The sequence below is a fragment of the Vespa crabro genome, chromosome 12 (assembly GCF_910589235.1).
Source record: "Vespa crabro chromosome 12, iyVesCrab1.2, whole genome shotgun sequence".
Lineage (NCBI taxonomy): Eukaryota > Metazoa > Arthropoda > Insecta > Hymenoptera > Vespidae > Vespa > Vespa crabro.
In genome coordinates, this window is record NC_060966.1 from 6,235,198 (window position 1) to 6,260,301 (window position 25,104).

At 32.3% G+C, this 25,104-nt stretch overlaps 1 protein-coding gene and 1 long non-coding RNA gene across 4 annotated transcripts; one reads left to right on the forward strand and one right to left on the reverse strand.

Moving 5' to 3' along the window:
* Nucleotides 1–1,352: 1,352 nt before the first annotated feature.
* Nucleotides 1,353–24,892, reverse strand: LOC124428298 (cardioacceleratory peptide receptor-like). 3 transcript variants are annotated; one of them, XM_046972226.1, is made up of 7 exons: nucleotides 23,289–24,892; nucleotides 8,939–9,074; nucleotides 7,299–7,496; nucleotides 5,281–5,375; nucleotides 4,945–5,200; nucleotides 3,134–3,314; nucleotides 1,353–2,986 (listed from the first exon to the last, which is right to left on the reverse strand). In XM_046972226.1, the coding sequence occupies exons 1-7, from the start codon at nucleotides 23,466–23,468 to the stop codon at nucleotides 2,893–2,895; spliced, it is 1,140 nt and encodes a 379-aa protein (XP_046828182.1). In that variant the 5' UTR covers nucleotides 23,469–24,892; the 3' UTR covers nucleotides 1,353–2,892. The 3 variants fall into 3 exon arrangements, with proteins under 3 accessions (XP_046828182.1, XP_046828181.1, XP_046828180.1); XM_046972225.1 differs by having other exon boundaries at nucleotides 1,353–3,016; XM_046972224.1 differs by having other exon boundaries at nucleotides 1,357–2,996.
* Nucleotides 5,391–15,799, forward strand: LOC124428305. Its single transcript, XR_006943134.1, has 5 exons — nucleotides 5,391–5,573; nucleotides 5,857–6,105; nucleotides 8,191–8,546; nucleotides 8,932–9,105; nucleotides 11,343–15,799. It is a non-coding gene; the product is annotated as an uncharacterized LOC124428305 (long non-coding RNA).
* Nucleotides 24,893–25,104: the final 212 nt, after the last annotated feature.

Genomic DNA, 25,104 nt, shown 5'->3' on the forward strand with positions numbered 1-25,104 from the left:
ATTAGATCAATACAAATTTGGAAAAAAAAAAAAAAACAATGAAAAACAATCCCTGCAATAAAGCAATTCTATTATTATATTTCAATGTATTATCACGAAAAATTAAATATTCAATTATCTCGTTCTACGTCCTTTGAATGTTGTTCGAGATAATTACAATTTATTATGTTGCAATTAAACCGGTTTTCTCCGGATGTATCTGTGCCGGTCGTGCTTCTACTATAATCCATGGACATTGGAGTGATCCATCCAGCTGTTGTGTAACTTCCTGAAAGGATGATAAATTTGTTCGTTCTGTGTTTGAAAATTAATTACTTCTCTTTTGGTCAGACTTCTCTTTTAGTTCCCGTAGATAAATAAAATAGTTCTTTTGATAAAAGATATGATAATTGGGTAGACGATCGAATAATAATTGTTGAAATTAATTGGTAAATTAAAAAAATATTCTCTATTCAACAAATCTATTTTCCGCTTACCAGTGTACATTTCATTACAAGGGCTACGAATGCTCGATGAATGTATCGAATTGTCGTGATCGTAAGAACGTGGAGTATCCAGGTGATATATCCGATCCATTCTGTGATCAATCGATTGACAATTCAAGCAGGACATCTTGGATTCTGTTATGTCGATATCTTCTGACTATATTTTCTCGTATTAGTTTGATATTTTTATGGGTTGCGACCAACATTTAGAAGTTCCTTAAAATCAGGAAAGAGAAAGTTTGTGTTTTTCTCTTTTCTTTTTTTTTTTTTTTCTTTTTCCTTTCTCTTCAAAATCTTCACATATTAATGATCGTTGATGTAATATCAACGACGAACGAAAAATTATTACTTTTCTTTAATGGACGCAAACATCCTTTTACACTCTGAAATTTCTATTATTTTATAATCATAATTTTCTTTTGTTCGTACTAATTTCAAATCGAACTCGAAGGTTGATCTTCATTTGGCCATTAGATTTAATCGGAAATGTTTTACAATAAGCATAACAAATATTTCGTCTCTGTCTGTTCTTACGAAAGTCTTCATGTAAGTTCGATCGCACGTCAAAGAAAATAACAAGTAAAATGAGAAGCGCAAAGTAATGATTCCGTTTCTATTTGACTCGACACCGATGGCAGCCATTGGATTTTACACGCTCGTCGAGTGAGCTAAGCCATAAAAGGAAATGGAAGAATGCGGAGAAATTTTATTTCATCGACGACACCGAACACACGATTCAACTTTACCTCTTGTCAATTTTTTACATACTTGAAAATGTTCAGAACAAAGTATTTACCTCAAAGGGGGGAGGTAAAAGAGAAGGGACTAGTAGTTTTCAAAATGTAATTTTATTTTTTCAATTAAAATATTTCACAGTTTTTTTTTTTTTTTTTTAAATTAATCATTATTTCGGAACATTCTCATTCGGAGGAGAAGATTTTTTATTCGTTCATCAATTTTATTCTCGGAAATATTTACAAGATCCCTTTTAATGTCAATGGAGATTCAATTACACTGATAATAATAAATTATTGTTATTATTATTATTATTATTATTATTATTACTACTTGCGATGCAGTTTATGAATAAATATGTATGTATGTATATTCTCTATATATCGAGAGACACGAAGCTCAAAGATTTTATATATATAATATTATTATTATTACGTATATATCTATATAGATGTATGTACACATTGGTATATACCTTCGGGCATTTTATTTTCCATTCAGTTTCACTGATACATGTAAAAGACGAAGAAAATGTCAATTTCATATTTCCACGAGCTCGCTTTGAAATACCAAATCGATTTTCTTCTCTCTCTGTATATATGTGTGTGTGTGGGCGCGCGCGCGCGCGCGCGTATCTATTTATTTGTGTAATGGATGTCATTTAATAATGAAATATTCTCTTTTTTCTTATTCCTTTTCAAGACATTTTACGTTTTGTTTACGTAAAAATACATTATTCTTTTAATAACGTCGATATCTCATTCTTCTTACATTAAATTTATTTACATCCTCTTTTATTATTTTATCTTTTAGTGATTTTTGAAGGGTAAACAAAAATTAGCATAATTGTAAGATAAAAACGGAGACAGTAAAGGATAATAGTTTTATTATTGCAAATTATCCGTATCGCGTTCATTAAAGTTGTTAATTTTAAAGAGAAATCGCGTAACGATTACAATAACATTTTTAATGATTCTCCTTTCTATTTTTTTTTTTTTTTTTTTCTTTTTCTTCATTAACTTCCTTTCTCCAAGGATTTAAACTTTAAAGCATTCATAAATGTAGGTTAAAGTCTGTGCTCGTTAAAAGACACAATTTAAAAGGCGATACGAGAGAAAAATATCTTCCTTTGAGACATCTCGATGAGATACCGAAAGACAGAAAATTAAAAGTAATTGTGAAAGAGATATTGCGGCAGAAAAACTGAAATCCAGTTCGAGGAAATGTTCTAATTATAAATATTTATAATACTTTCACGAACAGTTTTATCATTTCAACGATTTATAATTTGTAACAGTAGTCTTAATTTGGAGACTACTGAAAGAATTTTGTAAAAAATGAATAAAATTTGTGTAAAAATTTTACTTAGGATCAAAGAACGTTCTAAGGTGATTTATTGTTAAAGTAAAGCCGAGCTTGCTCTCTGGTAAACTAAAGAAAGAATTCGTTGATTGGTGGCTCGCAAATAGGCTGCTCGGCCATTCCTTTTCGGCGTGTTTCTTCGGGAATTAGAGAAAGAAATATAAGTAAAAGCTTAAGATATTTGCTCTCCTTCTCTCGGTGGTCCTTTAAACAATTTAAACCAACGACACCATCACGTGCTTTCTCGAAGTTGTCGAGTGCAGCATCCCTGGTCCACTTTTACGAGATGAATGTGCCGTCAGGGACGTCGTCACTGTCGTCCTTGTACTTGCGGTTTTAGCACCACCGGTGCCAAAGCAGTGATGTGGATTTGCAGTGCACCATCCCGAAACCCAGGAAATCGCCTGCATGTTCCTACCGTGCAACAGTTGCTCCTTAGAGAGTTTTACCGTTTTTATAATGGTTTAGTTAATCATTTCTTTTTTCTTTTCTTTTTTTATTTTGACAATTTCTAAGGACAAATCCTATTCTTTGCAATTTCGACAACTCACCGTACATTTTTGCAGAATGGCGTGCTGAAAAGGCAATAAATTATGGGATTGGCAGCAGAATTCAATGGCGCTAAACTTTGTATAAAAGTTGCTACTGCGATGTTCGTCTGCGTTTTCGGCACGTGTCCGTAAACTTGAAGGAGATCAAAGATTATGTATGGACTCCAACAAAGGATGAATACTGCAATAATTGTAAGATTTTGAAGAATTATTAGAAAATCAATTCTCCGTTATTAATACAACGTTATTAATACAATTATAATAATAATCTCAATTTCTTTTATTTTCTTATCTTTCATATGATCGATCCAGTAAATCGTCGATGGAAGTGCAAACGAAGCTTTTGTAATGGCCACGTGTTTGGATCGTGATTCAGAGTTCTAATAGCCATTCCGATTGTATAAACACTTTAAGAATGTTCCCGATGAACGAGCAGATTGTATTCGTTCCCCATTTAATTCGATTACTGAATGTAGTTACTGTTATTTCGGGTGTTCGTAAGTACATTTGAAATCTGGCTAGGTCATCGATCTCTCTCTCTCTTTCTCTTTTTCTTTTTTTTTCTTTTTTCTGATGCGTATTTTGTATTATTTATTTATTTTTTCTTTCGAGCAAACATCAGGGAGTTCTCGGTTACTATCTTTTAGCTTTTTTATCAACGCTGCATCATCGCTCTCAAAGAATTTCTCGGAGAATATCAAGGGTATCGTATCGATAGGTCCCTCCCTAGCTCGAGTTCCTCCTTTCGCGAAAGTATCGTCGTCAGCTAGAAAAGAAAAGATCTCCGAAAAGGCCAATCGCAAGAAGCGAATCTGATTAGCTCGAGCGATTTCTCGTACGCGTAAAATTGTCCCTGGCAAGATAAGGAGGGGATGGGGGTTGGACGATGTACGCGAGACTTAGAAATCGGGATATACAGGGTGTCTTCGGACATGAGTCTGTCGATATGTAACGCTCGATAAATTATTTTCTTTATCTTGTATCTTAGAAAATAATTCAAATACCAACCACGAATGGTTTGACTTTAATTTATTCTCGTTGATTTCTTTTTAAATTCACCGAACCATCGACGTCAATTATTCGTTATTGTATATCTTTGTTACTCGAAGATCGTTCATGTCTTTTAAGTTCATAGTTTGTGCGAGAAACATTTATATTCCTTGACATCTGTCCTTTCAATGTAACCCGAGACGATTGTATATTCAACGGACACGCTGTATATTGAAGTTCCACGCGTCTTTTGCTCTTTTCTTCGAAAGCCGTATATGGATGCTGAGAAGAGAAAAAAGAGGAAGAGAGAGAGAGAGAGAGAGAGAGAGAGAGAGAGAGAGAGAGAGCACTCGCTTATCTTCTTGTGGCCATGTCTTTTACGCCGTGCAAATAAAACGGTTCGACGATATTCGTGGTAGTAGGATATATATCTACCTATAGGAAACTGTGTCGCATGGGAGAGAGGGTTATCGCTTTTTACTGTCGAATCCGTCGCGAGTCAACTTTCGAAGAAGCCCCCCTAATCGTTCACAAATTCTATTTCGAGGAAAAGCTTTTTATTTCGATCGTAACCAAATAGATATTTCTTGTCAAAGCTGTCTTTATCGATCATTCGAATGTTATGTGTTAGATTTTTTAACGAGTTTCATAAAAGAGGACACGAAATAATTTCAACAAATGGAGCACCCTCAAGTTTACTTTTTTAATTTATACCATTTAATCCTCAATCTTCATTACTAAAGTTAAACTTTTGGTCAATGATGATAGTAATAAAAAGTCCAGTCGTTTGTTCGAAGTGGGGAAAAGTTGAAACGACTCACCGAACACTATGACGAAGGTCATCTTAACGGTTTTGATCTTGGCTCTTGGTATAAGACCCCTAGACGAAGCTCTTCTAGTATCCCTAGTAGGACCTTGACGTAATGCGCTTCCTTGTGACCATATAGTTGCTACGATGACCATATAACAGCCTCCTATTATAAGGGTGGGAGCTATGAACAGGGTAAAGCTCACCAAACTCATGTAAATCCTCCATTGAATCGAAGATCCCAAGTCTATCCAACATTGCTTCATTCCCTAAAAAAAAGGAGGACAATGCTTTTTATTATTATTTCTAATAGGGGACAAAAATATGTATGTATTTTCTTTTCTCATACTTGTATACGTTTTTCCTCGTAGAGAAAGATGATGGGAATGCTGAAGAGTGCTGAGAGACTCCAAGCAACCACCACCAATACTCGAGCTCTCCACCCTGCATAAAATTCCTTCACCTTACAAGTGTTTACGAACTGGTATTATCACCGATAATATCTTTCTTACAAATAATACCAAGACAATATTTCTATCTTACGTCTATATAAGATATCTTACGTCTTAGGAAGGATCGTCATTCAACGATTTTCAACATTGGATTTTTTTTCTAATTAAATGCTAACGCGTATGTATGCACGTAAGTAGATACTTGTAATTTATGCGTTTATCGTGTGGTCAAGACCAAAAGCATTCTCCTAAGTTTTATTCTCCATGTAAACTGCCATGTTTACATGGACGATGCATCATGCTTTCTATAGTGGATATTATCAGAATACTTAGGAAAGAGCTCTCATTGATATCAAGATAAAAATTTACCGTTTGTGACAACTGATATTATCTTTTCAGATTTTCCTTATATACTTATTACACGATGATCGTTTCAATTCTTTCATATAAATAATATTTAATTTTTGTTTCAGAACATTACTGAAAAAGAAGAATTTTATCGAATAGGGGATAGTAAACAAACAAATTGTTTTAGTTGAAGTTAACTTTGTTACCATTCTAATTGACTCTGATAACAGTGAGTTTCATCTACAATTATTTTCCCAACAATCATCGCGTTATCTCTTCGTTATTTTTCCACCATGTTAATTAAGTGATAAGGTTAACGAGAGAAAAACGATTAAAAGCGATGGAAACCTTTCTCATTCACTAAACATGCGTTGGTAAGTCTGTAGAACCTCCATTTAATGTATTTAACATTGCTTTGTTGCCGTACTCGAGAAAATGACTTCTTTTTACACGATGAGAAGTGTATCTTTCTCTCTCGTTATTCTACTTTTTATTTTTTCTTTTTTCTTATTTTTCTCCCCTCGAGGATTTACTTACGCGAGATATAATATCAGGGTGAAATGAGGCGAGAATAAAAAAGGGAAGGAATAAAATGTATAGAGTATTTTGGCAAAAAATTATTTCACTCAAAGTTTTCCTGATTAACAGAATATTTTTATCATCGTGTAAACAAACGAATTAAACGATATGAATTAGTTGATTTTCAAACGAACCAGAAAGAGTTACGTTTGAGAAAAATGACAATGTTTAAAAGATAAAACATCCTGTATATCATGCGCGCACACACACACACATATCTTTGAAAATCGGCTTCGTGGTTGGAAACGATTTCTCGGTCGACAGTAAATATAAAGTCTGAAAAGAGGAAAGCTTGCGACTGACTGGCGACCTTTAAATTATAGCTTTTTCTTTTTCTTCTACCTCTGTGTCTGCCTCTTCATCCAGCTCACCACTCTTTGGTGACTTTTCTCTCGAGAATAACGTGAAATGTGTGTACGCGTTTGCTACCTCGGCTTTTTCGAATACAACTTGAAAATGTACAGAAAGAGAGAGAGAGAGAGCGAGAGGAAACAAGAGACATCTTTGAGTTTCTTCTACTTATTCGAAGTAACTCTGTATTTTATAAGTCATAAACATCTTACTTGGAAGAGAAGATAAAGAAAGAGAAAGGGAAAGAGAGAGAGACTGCAAGGTGTTACCAATCCAACAATTTACTTCTCTTCTCGAGCTTTATCGTTCTCTTTCTCTGTGTACAATGGTCGACATCGCAACTCATGATTATTTTTATATATTGCAGATACTAAAGGATCTGCTCAACACTTTTTCTATGTTATCATACACATATATATATATATATATGCATGCTGTGTGCGCGCGTGAAAACATATTTATATATTTCTTTCCGAGTACTTGCAGGAAATTCGAAAAGATTGCTTCGCTCTCCATTTACGAATGAGAGATTTTAGAAACATCACAAAGATAAACATAAATCAATGAATGAAATTTTACTATAAACTGAACTGTTATTTATGTAATATTTTATATAAGAAGAAAAAAATATACTTACAACTTCCTGAAAAGTTCATCGGTCGTGTAATAGCGTCGTATCTGTCGATCGATAATGCAACCAATACATACGTAGAACTATAGGTGACGACGGCTTGCATAAACCTGATGAGTTTGCAGGCAATGTTACCAGCATGCCAGGTCACCGTAGTTCTCCAAATTATATCCGTCAGAACTGATATCAAACCGACCAAAAGATCTGTGAACAAGGATGGATAGTGAAGTGGATTGATTTATCGTAATGCGTTATTATTAAGTGCTATCCAAGTTTCGTTCACTTTATTTCCGAACGAATAAATATACAGACCGATGTGTAGGTGACGTCATTAGGCAAATTCTTGAAATAAGCGACGATAATAAACGACGAGGAAATTGTACTTTTTATACTCTTTCCTATTTGTCGAGAAAATGTTTTACTCGTGCTTTTCAATTTTTCATGATAAACTTTCCTTTATTATCTATTTTCATATAAAATAAGCATAAATACATTTCATATAATATAAGCGCGCGCGCGCGCACGCACCATGTGTTAAAAGTATTCTAACACATTTGAAAACTTTTTGTAATTATGGAAAAATCAGCGTGCTGGATGAAATATATTAAAAATTAAAAGGAATATTTTCCTACTGTAACAGAAATATTAACCCTTTGCAATCGGCTGTCCCCTCTCATGGGACATTAAATTTGATTAGTGATTACGGCTAATTGAGTTATTTCAGCGCAAATATATGAATAAATTTGTTAATTTTTATACAAAATGAATCGTATCATATAAGTTATCAATAGAATGAATCTATGATTTTTGTATGATTCGTTTTGTATATGATTAAATATAAAATAAAAATTACTCTAATGTGATTTTTAAATACAGGTCTCGTTTTTTGTGTGTGCAGATCACGTTCATCAAATATTCCCGGCTGAATCCCTCTCTCATGATTTTTTCTTGTCAGAAATATTTATTTTCTATGCGGCATTATGATTTCTCCTGGTTTACGGAAGGATACTATGAGGAAACGATTTCGAGAATATCATCGAGCAGTGCGACTCTCAAAGTAAGACTTCACGTCCATAAAGACCTTTTCAAGCGTTATCCTACCCTCCCATCATCATTTCTTATAGGAAGCCAACTTTACCCTCATGATTTCCTCATATTTTGTCTTCCAAATAAAAATATGATTGGAATTCGCGTATCTCGACAGAAGTTATCGCAAAATTAATGTGCACGTAAAAATGATGACCGAAACAAGTGGTGAGTAATATAAGAGGAAATTTTTTTATTACAGTTTCTCGATAGAAAAGAGTAACGTTTTAACGTAAAAGTAAAACAATTTCGTGTCGAATGAAAACGTCAGATTCGAGCGGACAGATTAATTTACCGGGGAAACATCGATTTGAAATTTTATTGGAAATAGATCAGCTCAAAAATTAATAAAACAAAGAAATGAAATCTTTCGAGCGTAAAATGAATTTCCATTTAATAGTTTCCATTGAAATCCATTGAAGTCCACGGGTTTTTCTTACATGGTCTATCGTATAAAATTTTGTAAATAATTTTCACGAAATTCTGTTATATAAAATACAATATGATGAAATGAAATTACAATGAAATGAAAGAAACTTTGTAATTGACTTAGGTGTAACCTGCGAACGCCAGTTGCTTGATGAAGAAGTCCATCCGAGATTTTCGACGTTTTCCGAGCAAAAGACCAGCAAGAACTGCAGTGTTACCAGCAACGATCACAACGAATAATAACCACAAAACTGTGAATTGTTCGGTCTGAAAAAAAGAAAAATCATTTTATACAAACGTAAGTGTACATATATGAAAGAACATGATGCATATACGTATTATTAATCGACTTATTTTATCGTAATTAAAAAAACAGGTTGGCGGTGTTTCACATGATGATATTTTAATTGGTCGTGTAATCTCGGATACGGAAAAGATTTCTCTCTTTTTCTCCCAGTCTTTCTTTAGAAAAAGAACCTCGAATAACGAAGCGAAAAGTACGCTGTTGAGAATTAATAGGCGACATAATGTTCGTGGCAAATCCAGTGTTGTGTTGTACTTGGGAGACGACCGAGAATTATTACAATCGTCCCTCCTCGAGAATCTCATCTATTTTCTCCGTCGTAAAGCGAGACGTACGCTATTTCGTCGTCGTCGTCTTCCTCCTCGTCATCGTATTTCCAATTTTTCTTTTTTTTCGCCTTTTCTTAAGGTTCTCCGAAAAAAAAAGAAAAAAAAGCAAAGAGAGAGAGAGAGAGAGAGAGAGAGATAGTCGTCGTCTCAGCATAATTGATTTGTTTGCGTAGGTGAGCAACGACGAAGGTGCTGTTAACCGACTCTTCCTTCTCTTCTCATGCTTGACTCGATTCGAATTAAGATATCGGCCCCCCTTCTTAATTGCCATGCCATTCTCATAAATCACATGCGCTATGTGCTACGACTATCACCTACCTGTATATTTATCAGTAGGATAATTACGTGCTCGACTTCTTCCCGAAATTGCGACGAAAAGAGAACTAGAGTGTCTTGATTTTTCTTTTCTTTTTTTTCTTTTTTCTTTTTTTTTTTTTTCGTTTCTCGCAACAAAATTATTTTCTCTCTTTATTTTTCTTTTTTTCCTTGAAAAATTTATTTCCTTCATTCTTTATCTCTTTCTCTCGTCGCCAATATCTCTAACGTTATTGCAAAAGAATGTCGGACGTGTGAAAAAATGGTATGTTATATTCTTTACAATTTATCGACGTTATCAATAAAATTAAGACTCGTCGTTTTCGTTATTAATGTTATAGAATATATAAATAGACGAGATGTTTATCCATTTAACATTTTCAATAAGCCAACTCGATAATGCACCGAGTAATCACCACTTTTCTCTTCAATATTAATCAACCAAATGCAATATAGTAGGGAATAAATTTGATTTAATTTACGATTGTTATTACAAGACTTATGCGATATGCATGAGGTACACATATATTTATCGAACGATTCAGTGATTGCGTTCTTCGAAATGTTGGAAAAACTGTGTTCCTCGGTTTATTTACTTAATCGTCGTGAAAATAGAACGCATCTTCATGTTCCGGTATGAAAAGCATTTCTGTTCTTTAAAAATAATCTCTCGTAGGAACTGCAGTAAGTTCTTAAATCGTTTCGTGCGAGTTCCTGGCGAGAGTAGTATGTGTACAGCAGATATAAATCGCATCCATCTTTTTTCTACTTTCACAAAGCTCTTTGGCAAATTATTCCAATCCATTAATTGTCTTTGTTAATTGTTTTTCTATTCTCTTCGTATGGTTCGTCTATTGCGTTTTCCAGATTATCTCTCTCTTTTCTTTTTTTTTTTTCCTTCAACAAAGTAAGCTAAGCTTAACAGGGGTACGTTTTACAAGAATGTCCAAATAGAATTATCCTCTTGTTTTCTCTTTCTATATTTCTTAATTTTCGTTATTTAAAAATTGAATCTTCTTCGACTTGCTAAACCAATACATACATTACTGTACGTTATTTGCATCAAAATTAGAAATCTCTCGTTGCTTAGTTGTAATATCGAAATCGATTATGAGACAAGATCAGTCTGTCTCCTCGAATGGAAACCCGTACGATAGTACTGCTCTCATAGAGCGATAGCTGTAAGTGACGTTAGCGAGTACTAGAAATCAGTTCGTTCATTACTCACTCAATGTATAACGACCTACAACGCATGATCGTGCACGTATCGCCGATGGCAGTTACGAAATTGCAACGTTTCATATATCTACGTATTTATGTATGGACATATATATATATATATATATATATATATATACACACACACACACACATATATGTCATACAATGGCATATCAATATATGAGCACTCGAATTAGAGTTAGAGTTAGCTATTAGGGCACTAATAGCTTAATACCGTATACTTGATTAACGCGGATACTATGCATTTTAAAAAACAAGCTACGATATCATCTCTGAAATGCATGTAAAGTTTTCTTATGCACTAAGAATCCTAGTTTCCTTATCTAGTTTTCTTATTTGTTGCAGATGATTTTCATCAAAGTTTTATAATGTACAAGGAATATTTTCAACGTTTGATAACGAGCCTACGAGTACATGTGAATCGCATTTCGTGGAAAGAACATTTAAAATGAAACGTATACGAGAATTGATGATGATAGTGGGGGTGAGGATAATCTAGCGATCTTCTCCAGTCTACGTCATCGTCGAAGGCATCGTGTGAAGGGTGAAGGTGAAGAAGGGGAACGAAAGGGATCGTAAAACATCCTATTTACGTCCTCGAACGCAGATTACACCCCTCGGGAGTACAGGACTAGCCCGTAGCAACGATATTTTCTTCCAAACGTTGAATTATCTAGCCATCGTACGACAAAATATCGTCGAATCATCGAATCTCCGACCGAATGTAATACTCTCCTGGCTAACATTAATCTTCTTCTCCTTCTTCCTCCCTCTTTTAATCTTTTTTTCTTTTTACACATAGACCGGCCTATTTTCTCGTGAAATCATAGAAATAGAACTGGTCTTTCTCTGTGCTTTTATAGAACAAACAGTATCGTATATAGTCGATTACTATTGATGAATTATATTATGTGGTCAATAAAGTATAAGAATGATAAAATCTTTAAAGAGAATATTCGAAAGAGGAAATAGGATTGACGGAGCGAAGAAGGAGTAGAAAGAGAGAGAATGTCAGAGAGAACGTGACAAAGTAGCGAAGCAAATTGCATCGATTATTTATGCTCGTCAACTCAGATTCTAAAGGAGGAAACGTTGGAAACGACCAAAGATGTAAAACGTCGTATTGCCATGTTTCAAGAGCTTCTTGAAATTTCAAACAACTAGAAACTCGATCTTAATACGACAGGATTCTTGCTAGAGCGAGCATAGAAACTGAAGATAGGAAGTTTACAATGGGAAACAAACGAGATCGTAAAGTTAATAAGTAATAAATTAAGATTTCAATAAAAATTATATTTAAATTGTTATATTATTTCGACGAACCAGATTCGACAATGCATTAGAAGGCATTTATTGTTGAAAAGTACTCTGGAAGGTGTACGCGCTCGGATTAATACTTTCCTGTAAATTACATTTCATTTCATTCGTCCTGGAACGTAGAATAGAAAAGAAAAAAAAAAAGAAGGAAAGCTAAAGAGGGAAAATGTCTTTGAAGGAATAAAATCACATTATCGATATTTTTTTCGCCTCATAAAACGTCAGGTCTCCGTGCATTTTTTAATTTTTTTTAATTTTTCTTTTTACCGAATAAGATATGATTTACCATTTACAATCTCTGGGAACGTGCTTTTTCACAAGAACGTAATTCTAAACTCGTCTAATTCACCGTAAGAGAACATTTTGCGTATACAAGGGTCTGTTGTGTACTTAATTGTGTATTAAATGTCCATTTCATTCTTTCTTAAACGCAATTATGTTTTTTCTTTTGAGTAGACAAAAAATAAAAAAGAGAAAGCAAGATCGAGAATTTTTATTTCCAAGCATAGCCTTGAAACTCGACGAGAGTTGAGAGATCGAAAGTTAGTTCTCGTTTAATTACTAACTTTATAGGATGATTAAAGTCTTATAATTATCGTGTCACGTGTCACTGATTTTCACTGACAAAAATCTTATTTGAAATATTTCTTTTCTTTTTTTTTCTTTTCTATACAGAAAACGACGACTTTAATCTCATACTTTAGAAAATAATGTTCGAGAACATGTTCTTGCACTTTTACCTCTCGATTTTTCTATTAAGAGAGAGAGAGAGAGAGAGAGAGAGAGAGAGAGAGAGAGAAAGAGAGATGGGTATTTTAATTAAAAATTTTAATGAAGGTACGTGTGCGGAGATTCGTACGAGTATGCACATGACACATTGCGTTTTCCAGAAAAAAGAACAAATTTTTAGATTCGTTTAGATAAATAATTAGATTCGTTCCAGAGAACTCGGCATAACTTTTGTTTGTTAAACTGCTAAAAGTTCAATAATTTATATGTCAACACGTTCATCTCGTTACGAGTATTGTAATGCATCTTAGAAGGATTTATCAAGTAATTAATGCACCCTTAAACTAGAAAACTGTTCTCAAGTGAGTCAGTTTTGTGAGAACATTTTGTTAATTGTATAGAAGGTATTGTGTTAATCGAACTTGACGATTTTCTCTGCGTTTTCTCTGTTTCGAGATATGTTTCTTAGCTACACTAATTACTGTCCTGTACCGTTTATTCTCGATTTAACGAGTAAACGACTCTCTTCAATACTTTTTTCATACTCGTTACGAAAGTGTAATTAACTTTTCTCGGCGTTAATTACTTAAAGGTAACAAAAATGCGAGTCTATGTTTAATTTCTCATTTGCTCTTTTTTTTATAAAACAGTAGAGAACAATTTTTGGATAATATTCTTTTTTTATAACATCTAATAATCATTTTATAATTAAAATTTATACAAAATTAATAATTAATGTTTATTATATAAAAAATTAATATAACGTTTGTTATAGAATACATATATTGGAAATAAGAAAGTATAAGACGAATTTGGGTTGTAGTAGTAATCGATCGCAAGTAAATTAATTCATTAGATAAGTAAGTTCGTCTATCTTCCAAAGTTCCTGACTAGTTTTGCAAGATAAATTTATCTTCTTTTCTACCGCATGTTTAGCTAGAAGACGGTTTGGCGTCGATCTTTGTTTAACTTGAAAGGAAATTTCTCTTAGCTATGATGAAATTGCCAATATTCAAACTAACAATAGGAAGAAGCATTGAATGGTTGGAGTCTTATTCCAGTGCTAATATAATGGACGAATAGAAATAATGAATAACAAATTAGTATTTGTTGTGTGTCTAGAATGCTAAGTGAGATAGAATAAAATATTGCAAATCTATTAGAAATCCAGTTATGTAAATCCTGCGAGCTTTTCATCTTTTGTATTCCTCCCTCTTTCCCTTCCTCTCTCGCACTCTTTGAAAAATTATATTTTTTTCTTTTATTTCTAAAACTTTAGCAATCGAATATTCAATTATTTCAAGATTTTTTCTTTAACATTGCGTGCATGTATTTAATTGGATTTTCTTTCGAGCTTTCTACGTGCGCTTTCAACTCAATGATTTTATTAATTATTAATACTACAGTTGAGAAAATCAAATGATTCTCGTATTAATATTATTTGTATTATTACGTTGGAATTTTTAATATTACATGTTAATATTAAATGTTTAACGTTAGAAATGTTATTAATAATTCTATATGTTGTGCATTTTAATCCTTTTATTTCTTTTTGGAAAGAAGAAAATATGTTTTCTACGAACCTATGTAGAAATAAGAAGCCTTGATTTTTTTTTTAAATTTATGTATGTATATGCAAATGTATACTTATAAAACAATTATGCAAATACCATAAGAGACAGATAAATATAAAGATCGTATGAATGTTTTCAGTCGTCAAAGTAATCTGAATTCGTATGCATATGTGGAGCATTTGTGTGGAAGCAAACAAGAGATGTTTTTTGTCGTCCACCTAGTCATTAAAAGTATATTAAAAAAAAAAAAAAAAAAGAAAAAAAAATGGGGCAGTGGACCAATTTATTTAGGTCAGTAATGTTCGAATACGTTGATCAAAGCTTTCTTTTTTATCGTTATGTTTCAAGCTATTACTTAACATTATTAAATAATTATAATAAGTAATAAATTATTATTATTATTTCGAAATATTTTCAGGAAAGATATATAATAAATAGAGATAGATTATTTTATTTTCGATTTATTAATTGTTCGTATTTTGATCCGTACTGCAGAGAGAAAAGAGGAACTACGTACGTGTAACGATAAAGTAATATGTATATGTGTGTTTGGTGGAAAAAGATATTTTAGTTTATTAGTTAGAAAACAGTGATCTATTTTAATGACACTGATTATTAATATTTTTCCTTTTCTTTTCCTTTAATATTTTATATCATTCGTCATTTTTTAATAATAAATTGAAAAAATGAACTATTTTTTGACGCGGAGTGCTCTCTTTGGCGTAATTCGCATGTATAGTTTGCTATGCGCATGCGCGGAACGGATTATTTAACGATTTTTGCGCTGGATCCGACGCCATATTTGTTCGATAAATACTGTTTTGACACGGCTGCGTATCGTCCTCATTAATTTCAGGTAATTAATAGATTTTTTTTAACGTACACCCTCTTATTATATACCAATCGATAGATAAAGTCAAAATCTTCATGAGGCCGCGTTCGCAAATCAGAACATCATCGCATTCAAAAGATATTCGCGAAAATAAAATTAGCGTCTCGGCGTCCCCGAGGGACATTCTTTATTTCAAATTTTCTAGTATTATTTTCGCGATATCGATACTTATTTAGCTTTTTTAAGATATTTTAATTAATAATTGTTCATTAATTAGCTTCCATATATCATATTTTGTATTATATTCGATTTTCACACACGCACACACACATACATGGATACATGCATGCATACTTACGTACATACATACGTACATACATACATACATACATACGTACATACATACATACATACATCATACATACATCATACATACATCATCATACATATATCACACATACATCATACATACATATATACATATATCATACATACATACATACATACATACATACATCATCATACATATATACATATGTACATACTTATATGGCTATTTCCTACACACATAATTAATTTTATAAATTATTAATACAATCTTACATTTTTCAGGCTTCCGAGAATTGTACGACCTGGAGAAGGACGGACAACAAAGAATACGAAGTAAACAATGCACACACACATGCGTAGCAATTCTTCTTCAAATTGTAAGTCTATCTTTTTTAAATATATAAAGAGTAGCGTAATAGAAGCAGAAGGACAATACTCAGTATATAATATATATATATATATGTATATATATATGTATGTATATATATATATATTCCACGAATTTTCTCGGCCGAGCACTTCCAGGAATTTCCTCGAGCAAAATCGGGACAAAACAGGCTAGTATATCGAGCAGTTTTAAAGGTTTCACTTATACAGAGTAGGTCACTGTGTAGACATCTAAGAGAACATCGATTGATCTTCTTTAAGCTAATTGCTTTATTATCGAATATTTTGATTTTAATATATTTAACTTTATCGCACTATTTAATTAATATTATAGTAAGTTAATTATTATATAGAAAAATATAGAAAATTTTTAGATAGTCTACTCTAGTGCAATTATTATATTATTTAAACAATTTTTAATACTTTGGGTCTCCATATGCAGCAATCTCCAAGTAGTGAGACTTGGAATAGTATTGCTTGATATTTCCAAATATAATTTTTAATATTTTTATTCAATTAAATTTAAAATATATTTTAATTATGATTAATACTTTCGAATAATATATCTTTTAATGCATTGCCTTCAGAAATGATTAACAGGAAATATTCTTTATAAATGTTATATTTTTTTTTTTTTTCTATAATTGATTGTATGTTTCAGCTGTCCAGTTTTTATAAATTATTTGTGATCATCTATCAAGACTTATCTTAGAATCAGTGTTTATCAGTAATATTCTATTTATTTTGTAAATTAAATTAGAGTCAATAGAAATTTGCAATGTAGAGTCAGTGTTAGTACATATCTATCATCGTGGAGTAGGATACTCATCGTGCAAGATTCATCAAAGGCTCCGGTAAGTAAACTATTTTTTAAACATTTCTTCTTTAACTTTTTAAACAATTTTTTATTATTACAATGATACTAATAATTTTCTTGTTCTTTCTGTTTCAGATCATCATTACGATCGTGCAGAAAACGATAAATAAATAGAATGTTGTATCGCTTAAATAAATAAAAATAATCGTGGCGTAGAAGCAGTGTTTGCCCGTAAATATTTATGTTTATTTGTTCAATTAATAAGTTGATTAAATAAAATTCGAGTCAATATAAATTCGCGAAGTAGAGTCAGTGTCAGTGCATCATGCTGGGGCAGGATGCTCATCATGCTGGGGCAGGATGCTCATCATGCAAGGATCAACGAAGACTCTAGTAAGTAAATCTATCTTTAAAAATATTCTTAATAATTCTTAATAATTTTGTATTATAATAATGATACTTATGGCTTTGTTTTTTTTCTTTATCTTTCTTTCAGATCATCATTGCAATCGCGCGGAAGGCAATGGATAGAGTATTGCATCGTTTAAATAAATAAAATAAAAATCGCGAATTAGAATCAACGTTCGTCCGTTATATGCAATTCGTCCGTGTTTCGCGGCAGAAATTTTAAGAACATATATATTTAAATTTACTGCGAGCAAAGCAGTCAGTCATAGAATTAGAGTTTTTTTCGCATAAAGTATTATTTTTCTTTTTAAACAGTCACACAGACTGTTCGCGTATTAGAGTCAGTGCATCATTGAAGATCGTGAAGAAATTTCTTCTTCTATAAAAGAATATTGGTAAGTGAATTTTATAAATTTTACAGCCATTTATTTTGTCAATTTTTTGATTATAATAAATTTTAATAAACATTTTTCTTTACAATCTTTTTTCAGATTGTCGTTGAACTTCTGCTTTTATTAATCTACAAGGATGTTGGGTTTGCTCATTTCTTATCTACCTCTATGTCGACCCATCTCATTTTTAATCTACTATGGATCAGCCACCCTCAATTTCGATCTACAATACGGACGAGTGTTTTGGAGCCATCGCAGAACTTCTTAAGTAGTGAGTCGAATAAATTTAAGTTCCTCCGGTACTCAATCATGCCGAGGACGAAAGGTCCGAATCGGCACGAGTTACTGGTTGTAATTGTTTATATAAATTATGACGAGCACGTGAGTAATTCCTCTTTTGGATTTACTCACGATAATATATTTTTAATTGTGTTTATTTTTCTTGTGCATGCTTATTTATATTAGCACAGGATAGGGTCTTCTTGTTCTAACTTAGTAATATTAATAATTAATAGCAAAAAAATATGTGTATATTGTGTTTCTTTGGTTTTTTTGCATGCCAAGTTTAACATGCTTTGCACTTTAGTTTTACATATGTATATGTATAAATGCAATCTATTTCAGTGTGTTGATATATAATACATGGAAAATAGACAAGAAGACATTCGCGACGGGTAGATCCCTGACTATAAGTGACAAAATATGATACTATTAATTAATTAGAATGGTCGCTTGTAGAAAAGGATCGCCCGAGGTTTTTTGATTGTTGTTGCATTAAAAATTAATTAAATGTTTAATCAATTTGATTGATAAATAAAAGGTCTCAATAGAGTCATTGCTTTTGAAAGAAAAAAGTCGAGTAGAGTCATTGCTAAAAGAAAAAGAAAAACAAAGAGACTTGTAGAGTCATTAGCCCGTAGGCCTAGTTCATAAGTTAATCATTTTTAGCATAGGATTTTCAGCAATTAATATACTAATTCCCGTTTCTCCCCCCTGTGCTTTCTGCGTTCTCATCTATATGCATACCCAGGTGTTACACGTATGGGTGAGAAACAGTTAGTATGGGTTTAGCTTTAAGTTCTCCCTATTTGGCGGCTGTCATTGCGTTTAATGATTGTGCACGATGTACCTTGCACCTGTGTGCGCGTGTTAGGTGGTGGATCGTACATCGTTCCGCGATATTAATCTTTAAATAAATACAAATTCTATATATCTAATATATTGATATCGACATCGTTTTGCATAATAGAGTTAGCACATTTTATGAAAACTTGGAAATACTCGTATATTACTAGTATACGTATACATATATATATATATATATATACTAGTATATACTAGTAGTTGTTTCTTTAGTCATTTACGCAATAATCATTAGCTTTGACAGTCGATTACAGCAATTGGTACGTACCCACCTTAAACTAGAAACACGTGGTTGAGCTAGGGTGTCGGAGGTACCCCGGGGTATACTCTCTAGTGTAGGCATTTGCACCCTGGCGGTATGTGAGAGAATCGTGGAGTGAGTGTGTTGGAATGAATGTTTTGCCATTTTTTAAATATAGAAATAGGTAGGCAGGTAGCATACTTAGGTATGAATGTGTGTTTAATTTTTAAGTAGGTAGGACCGGATGACTCAGGATTTAATTTCCACTCAGGAGTGGAAAGTAACGTCTCCGGATATTTGCAAAGTTTCAGCAAATTTTGCAATTTTTCCAAAGTATGTCTTTTTTCTCTCTTCATATTTTGCTGATGCTCTGTATCGCGAGATCTATCAGTATCAAACAGTTTAAAAGTCTTTGCATTTGTTTAAAAATACATTTCTTTCTTCGAATTAGCAAAGATTTCTGAATATGTTGGATACTTAGTATTAAGTATATTAACACTTTGCACTTTCGTAATTTCTACAGAATATTTAATTAGTTATATATTTATAATAAATGAAAAATGAACTAAATATTCAAAGATTAAGACCGTGTATGATAGATTTTCTGCTCTTGTTCGATATTATTTTCTAATGCTTCAAATGCAAAGTGTTAGTAATAGGTTCATCGATTAGATCGAATATCTGATGGGGCATTCCAGTGAGTGTACTTTTTTATTCTTTTTTTATTTATTTATTTATTTATTTATTTTTTTTTTTTGTAATAACTCTGCACTTAAGGAATGTCTTACATTAGTTGTTAGGGCACGAAGCAAAGAAGAGGCTATATGCCGAAGAGGCCCCCACAAATTGTGGCTCAAGAGGGCAACTATAAACTATGAATCATTTTTTCGAAGGCTCGTCCTTCGAAAGTGACGCATAGTCTTGTCATTTATTTTTTGCATGTTGTCATTATGCTCGTCAGTAGTCATTATCATAACTGGAGTAATTGTTATTATAACATTATATGGCTAATATATATCTTTTTGTTTCAGGTGATCGTCGTTGGATTCATTAATATCATTTCTAATCGGTGTTTTTTTTATTTTTTCTTTCTTTTTTCTTTTTTTTTTTTTTTTTCAATTAAAGCGTCTAAAATGGCAGCTTTTTAAAGTATCACATGTCTATACATGCATTTCTGAAGGCAAACACAATAAATATTAAATATATATCAAATATACTTATTTAAAGAGTTGCTTTCTACAACGAATATAATTTTTTATATTTTTGAGACGTACCAAAGTTTTAAAATTTGTTGCTTTGAAGTTTTTTAAATTCAATAAAATATGTTTATTAAACTTATAGTTAATTAAATTCAATACCCATTAATACTTATCATCGTAATAATATTTATCGCTACAGGAATGTTTATTAATAAAATGTTTAATTATTGAAAATATATGTTTCAGATGCACTACCTCCATCGTTGTTATAGCTGTGTTGTTTGATTTGTATATCAATAATATATACAGGCACATAATTAAAATCCATATAATCGATGCATTCGTATTATTTATGTTTTTATGATTTGTTCTATATACTCTATATTTTTTATGTTTCAGGTATGATTAGATTGATTATGTAGATTGAAAAAATAATATAAAATAACTAACTCGAAACAATTTTCTATTATATTACATTATTTTATGCATTATCTTGCACATTGGTAAAGTATATTAATAAATCTTTATTTTGCCAACGTTTTTTTTCTTCTATTTTATATTAGTTTGTAAGAATATAATTATAAGGCATGATGCATGCTGCACGCTGGGATTTTTAAGCTTTACCTCTTTAAGCTTTAGCACGTTTATCTTAATAGTACTATTAAGAGTTTTAGTTCTAAGGTGAAGATATTTTTATAGGTAATTTAAGGCGAAAAGAGCAGATCGGTCGATTATCTGCTATTTAGACATTAAGATAGTTTAAAAAGCGTGGACATGTGGTTGATTTATAATTAAGTGCCCTTATTAAAGTGGCATTTATTTATGAAATAACCTAATACTTTTCCTATATTTTCAATTACCTTTTTATCCAATTCCATTTAATTTTTAAATCTTTAACTTTAGATTTATCAATAATTCAATCTAGTAAAAATTGCCTTAAATATATATGTTTTAGAATAAAAAAAATTTAACAGTACAAAGTAAATTTAACATAGCAGTGATTAGAAAATTCATATACTTTGTACATTCCCGGGATGTGCAAATTATACGAAAAAATTCTATTAATTTATTTTATAATTTTATAGTACTCTTGCTCTTTTTAATAGAGGTATTTAATAATAAGTCCATGCTTTTTCTCGCGGGTAGGCTAGGGCAAAGTCATGATTGATGCATCTTCAATCAGCTTCGACCGGGTTGAATGAAGGTTCATTAAACATGACTAATTAAATATGTTAACTTAGCCCGTGGATCTCCAGATGCGGCAACCTCCACGTGGTGAGATCTGGGTCGGTATTACTTGCGATTCATCTAAATCTAATTGTAAATCATGTGACGCAAGTACTACCGGGCTGATGGCTGCATAATTCATTGCGTTTTCAAAGTGTTTTCTTTCCGATTAATTAAACATTAAACATTAAAATACTTACGCATTTTGTATTGCCAATCATACTTAAACAGATAAATAAATCAAATAACATTGTAAAATAATTTCTGAGAAAACACGTCTTGTAATATATATATATATATAAAACTTTAGTTGAATGAAAAAAAAGAAAAAAAAAAAAAACGAAAGAATGTTTCCCTATGTCGCAAAATTTGTATTGCTTTTTCGGAAGTTCATCAACAACACTATGCATCCCTTGTCGCTATAACTTTGATAACAACCGTGTAGGTCGATAATAATTTAATTTAAACTTTGAAGGATCGTGGAACTTGGCAAATTAATATTTCATTAGATTTTCATTCGCATGTTATCGCGTCAATCGTCAAAGAACGGATTTAATAATAACGGATTTTTGTAAACTCTAAAGTAATTATAGATAGAGACTAGGAGAAATGGATAAATAGATAGATATTCGTCTAGTGAGAAAAAGTAGATGCTATAGATGGGCAGAAGGGATCTAATCTTCCTTAACGAGTCGATTTTCTACGATCGAACAAATCTTTTCCGTAGGGAAGTAGGAAAGACCTTTAGTAGATTTTTTTACGATAAAACGACATGATTTCCGGGAAAGAACATCTTTAGGATCAGTAGGATAGAACAAGAGATATCGATTTAACAAAGCTTGTAACAATGTAAGTAGATTTACGTTAAGACTCCTTTGAGACTCGTCTTGCAAAGCCAAAGAGAGCGTTTGCACACCTTTTACATTTTATTTAGTAATTCCCTGAGAAAACTATTGTTTATAATAATAGACCGCGTTTTAATTTGGCTGAAATAATTAAATAAATAAAAATATTATTAATCCCGATCTAATAAAAAGTTACAAGATTTTGCAAGCAGATGCTTAACGAACGAGTCTTTCATAATAAATTCCGAGAGATTTTTCTCGAGCAACCGCAAACGATTATTACTGCAAGGAGGTCGATCCAAAGCACGTGGAAATTCATTCGAGATTTATCGCTCTCGAAGGAATCTCAGAACTAGTGATTTCTAACGCTTTTTTTTCAACAACGGACCGGTCTATGCGGTACTCTTAAGATTCCATACGACGTCCGAGATATTCGCGATCACAAACACGCAATAAAACAAATTATTTTCTTTAAATTTTCCAAATCTTCTGGACGAAGTTTCGAATTTCGAGTTATTATTTTTTCATAATTATCTAATCAATAGATTTTTATACGAGTTAGCGACAATTTGTTAGGGATCATTTGCGTAAAATCTCGGGTATCGTAACAATCGATTATCTTACAAAGATGTCGTTCAAGAGCCAATTCGAATGTCAAAGGATAATTTTACTTGCTAACCATAGTTCTTTTTAATAGAATTTGATTCATTCTTCCCAAACCTTATTTACCATAAACCTTTGACGATATCGTTACATGCAAAACGATTTTCTCGTACATATTAGATTTAGTAAAGAACTTTCTCAAAACTATTGTAATTATATAAAATAAATAATAAAGTTAGCAATTTACCTCATAGAAATAGAAAGAGTCAATTTCTTCGGTCGCGTTAATGTCCAGAGAAGTGACGTTGAAATACTCTGGTATTAGAAATATGCCATCGGTTGCGTTTTTCCCAACAGTTACATCAACGTCATAGCTTTGATTTCGATTACTTCTTTGTTCTCTGTTCTGACCGACGTCGGACGACATTTTGTGAGATCTTCAACTCCTCCTTTATTTCGTTCTCTTTCTCAATAATGAACCTTCAACGTTCCTTAAGATTTATCATTGGATAAAGATCTCGCAGCATTTTCATGAGATTTCTTTCTCGATCACTCTTCTTTTCTCTTCATTTTTATGAGATTTAAATACTAAAGTTCGCGGCACCTTGCTTTCCTCTTTTTTCCAACAAATCCTTCTCTTGTGAAGCATCTTTTAAACGAGATGAACAAACCATATACACACATACACGGATACATACATACATCCACCCACACACGCACGCGCACGTTTATACACCTCTTTTCAAATATATTTTCTACATTGTTCGTTGGATCGGAAATCTACATCATACACATACATACGAAATTGCACGATCCATTTGTTTGCTATATTCCTTTCTTTATCTCTCTTTCTCCCTTTCGATATTTCCCTTCGTAAAGTTCCGAGTTCGAAACGAGGAAAATCGGATAGATATGAAACACGGATTCTCCTCTATCCTTTCAGTTTTTTCTCGAAGGTAGAAATGTTATAACTATAAATATAAACGCGTCTCAAGTGACATATCAAGAAAAGAGATCGACGTCACTCGTAGCAATGTAGAAGAAGTTTCCCAGGTGGCATGTCGAGGGTAGAAAAATAAAAAAAAAGAGATATATATATATATATATATATAAAAGGAGATCAACAGGTTGCGATATGAAAGGAGGATTAATTAAACTAGTAGCGTTCGTCGAGCAACGTTTCGAATTTAATGCGAAAGGAGAGACCAAAAGGATGCATTCTCTTTGTTGCGATAGCAATCGATCGTGCCATTGAAAGGGAGATAGAGAGAGAGAGAGAGAGAGAGACGCGTTGTAGCTTTCTTAAATAATTTCAACAAAGAGCATTTATCCGGTTAACATAGAAATTTAAGACTAGCAAGAAGTCAAAGAATGGAACAAGAAACGATATTAAAAAAAAGAATGAGGGAGAAGATGTTCGAGAAGGGTAACTCGATTTTCTCTCGTTAATCTTCGGCTCTCAAACCACAAGTCCCTTAGCTCATCTATCGGATAATATCCTCGGCACCTGTTTTTCTCAAACTTTTTCGAGAATCGATTGTACCGCGCCACGAAGTTGAAAGGGGAAGAGTACGAGGAAGAAGAAGAGATGTGAAAAAAAGAACGAGGGATAAATCTATAGTCGCACTAGAGAAAAACGAATCGACGGGATGCCGGATGTGATTTCATCCATGTGAATCGTTCGATTTCTTCCATACTCTTTCCAGATGAATATTCGAGTACAACGATCAGCTTTTTCTATTTTTTCTTTTCTTTTCTATTTTTGCTTCAGAGTATCTCGCTAGTTGATAAATATTTCTTCTTTTTTTTTCCTCTCACGATTAGCATTATACGAAGAAATAGCAAAAATGATTTTTCTATGTAAATATAAATGATGGAAACGAGCAAAAGAGAAATCGATTATGAAAATAGAGATTTTCACATCGAGTTACAGTACTTTGAAGGTATTGATCAACGTATCTATGATACGTGTTCGATTCGATTAGCAAGGATTTTCAACATTAATCTAATACGTTCTGACTTTATTGATGTATAATATAACTAAATCCATGCTTATTCTTTTT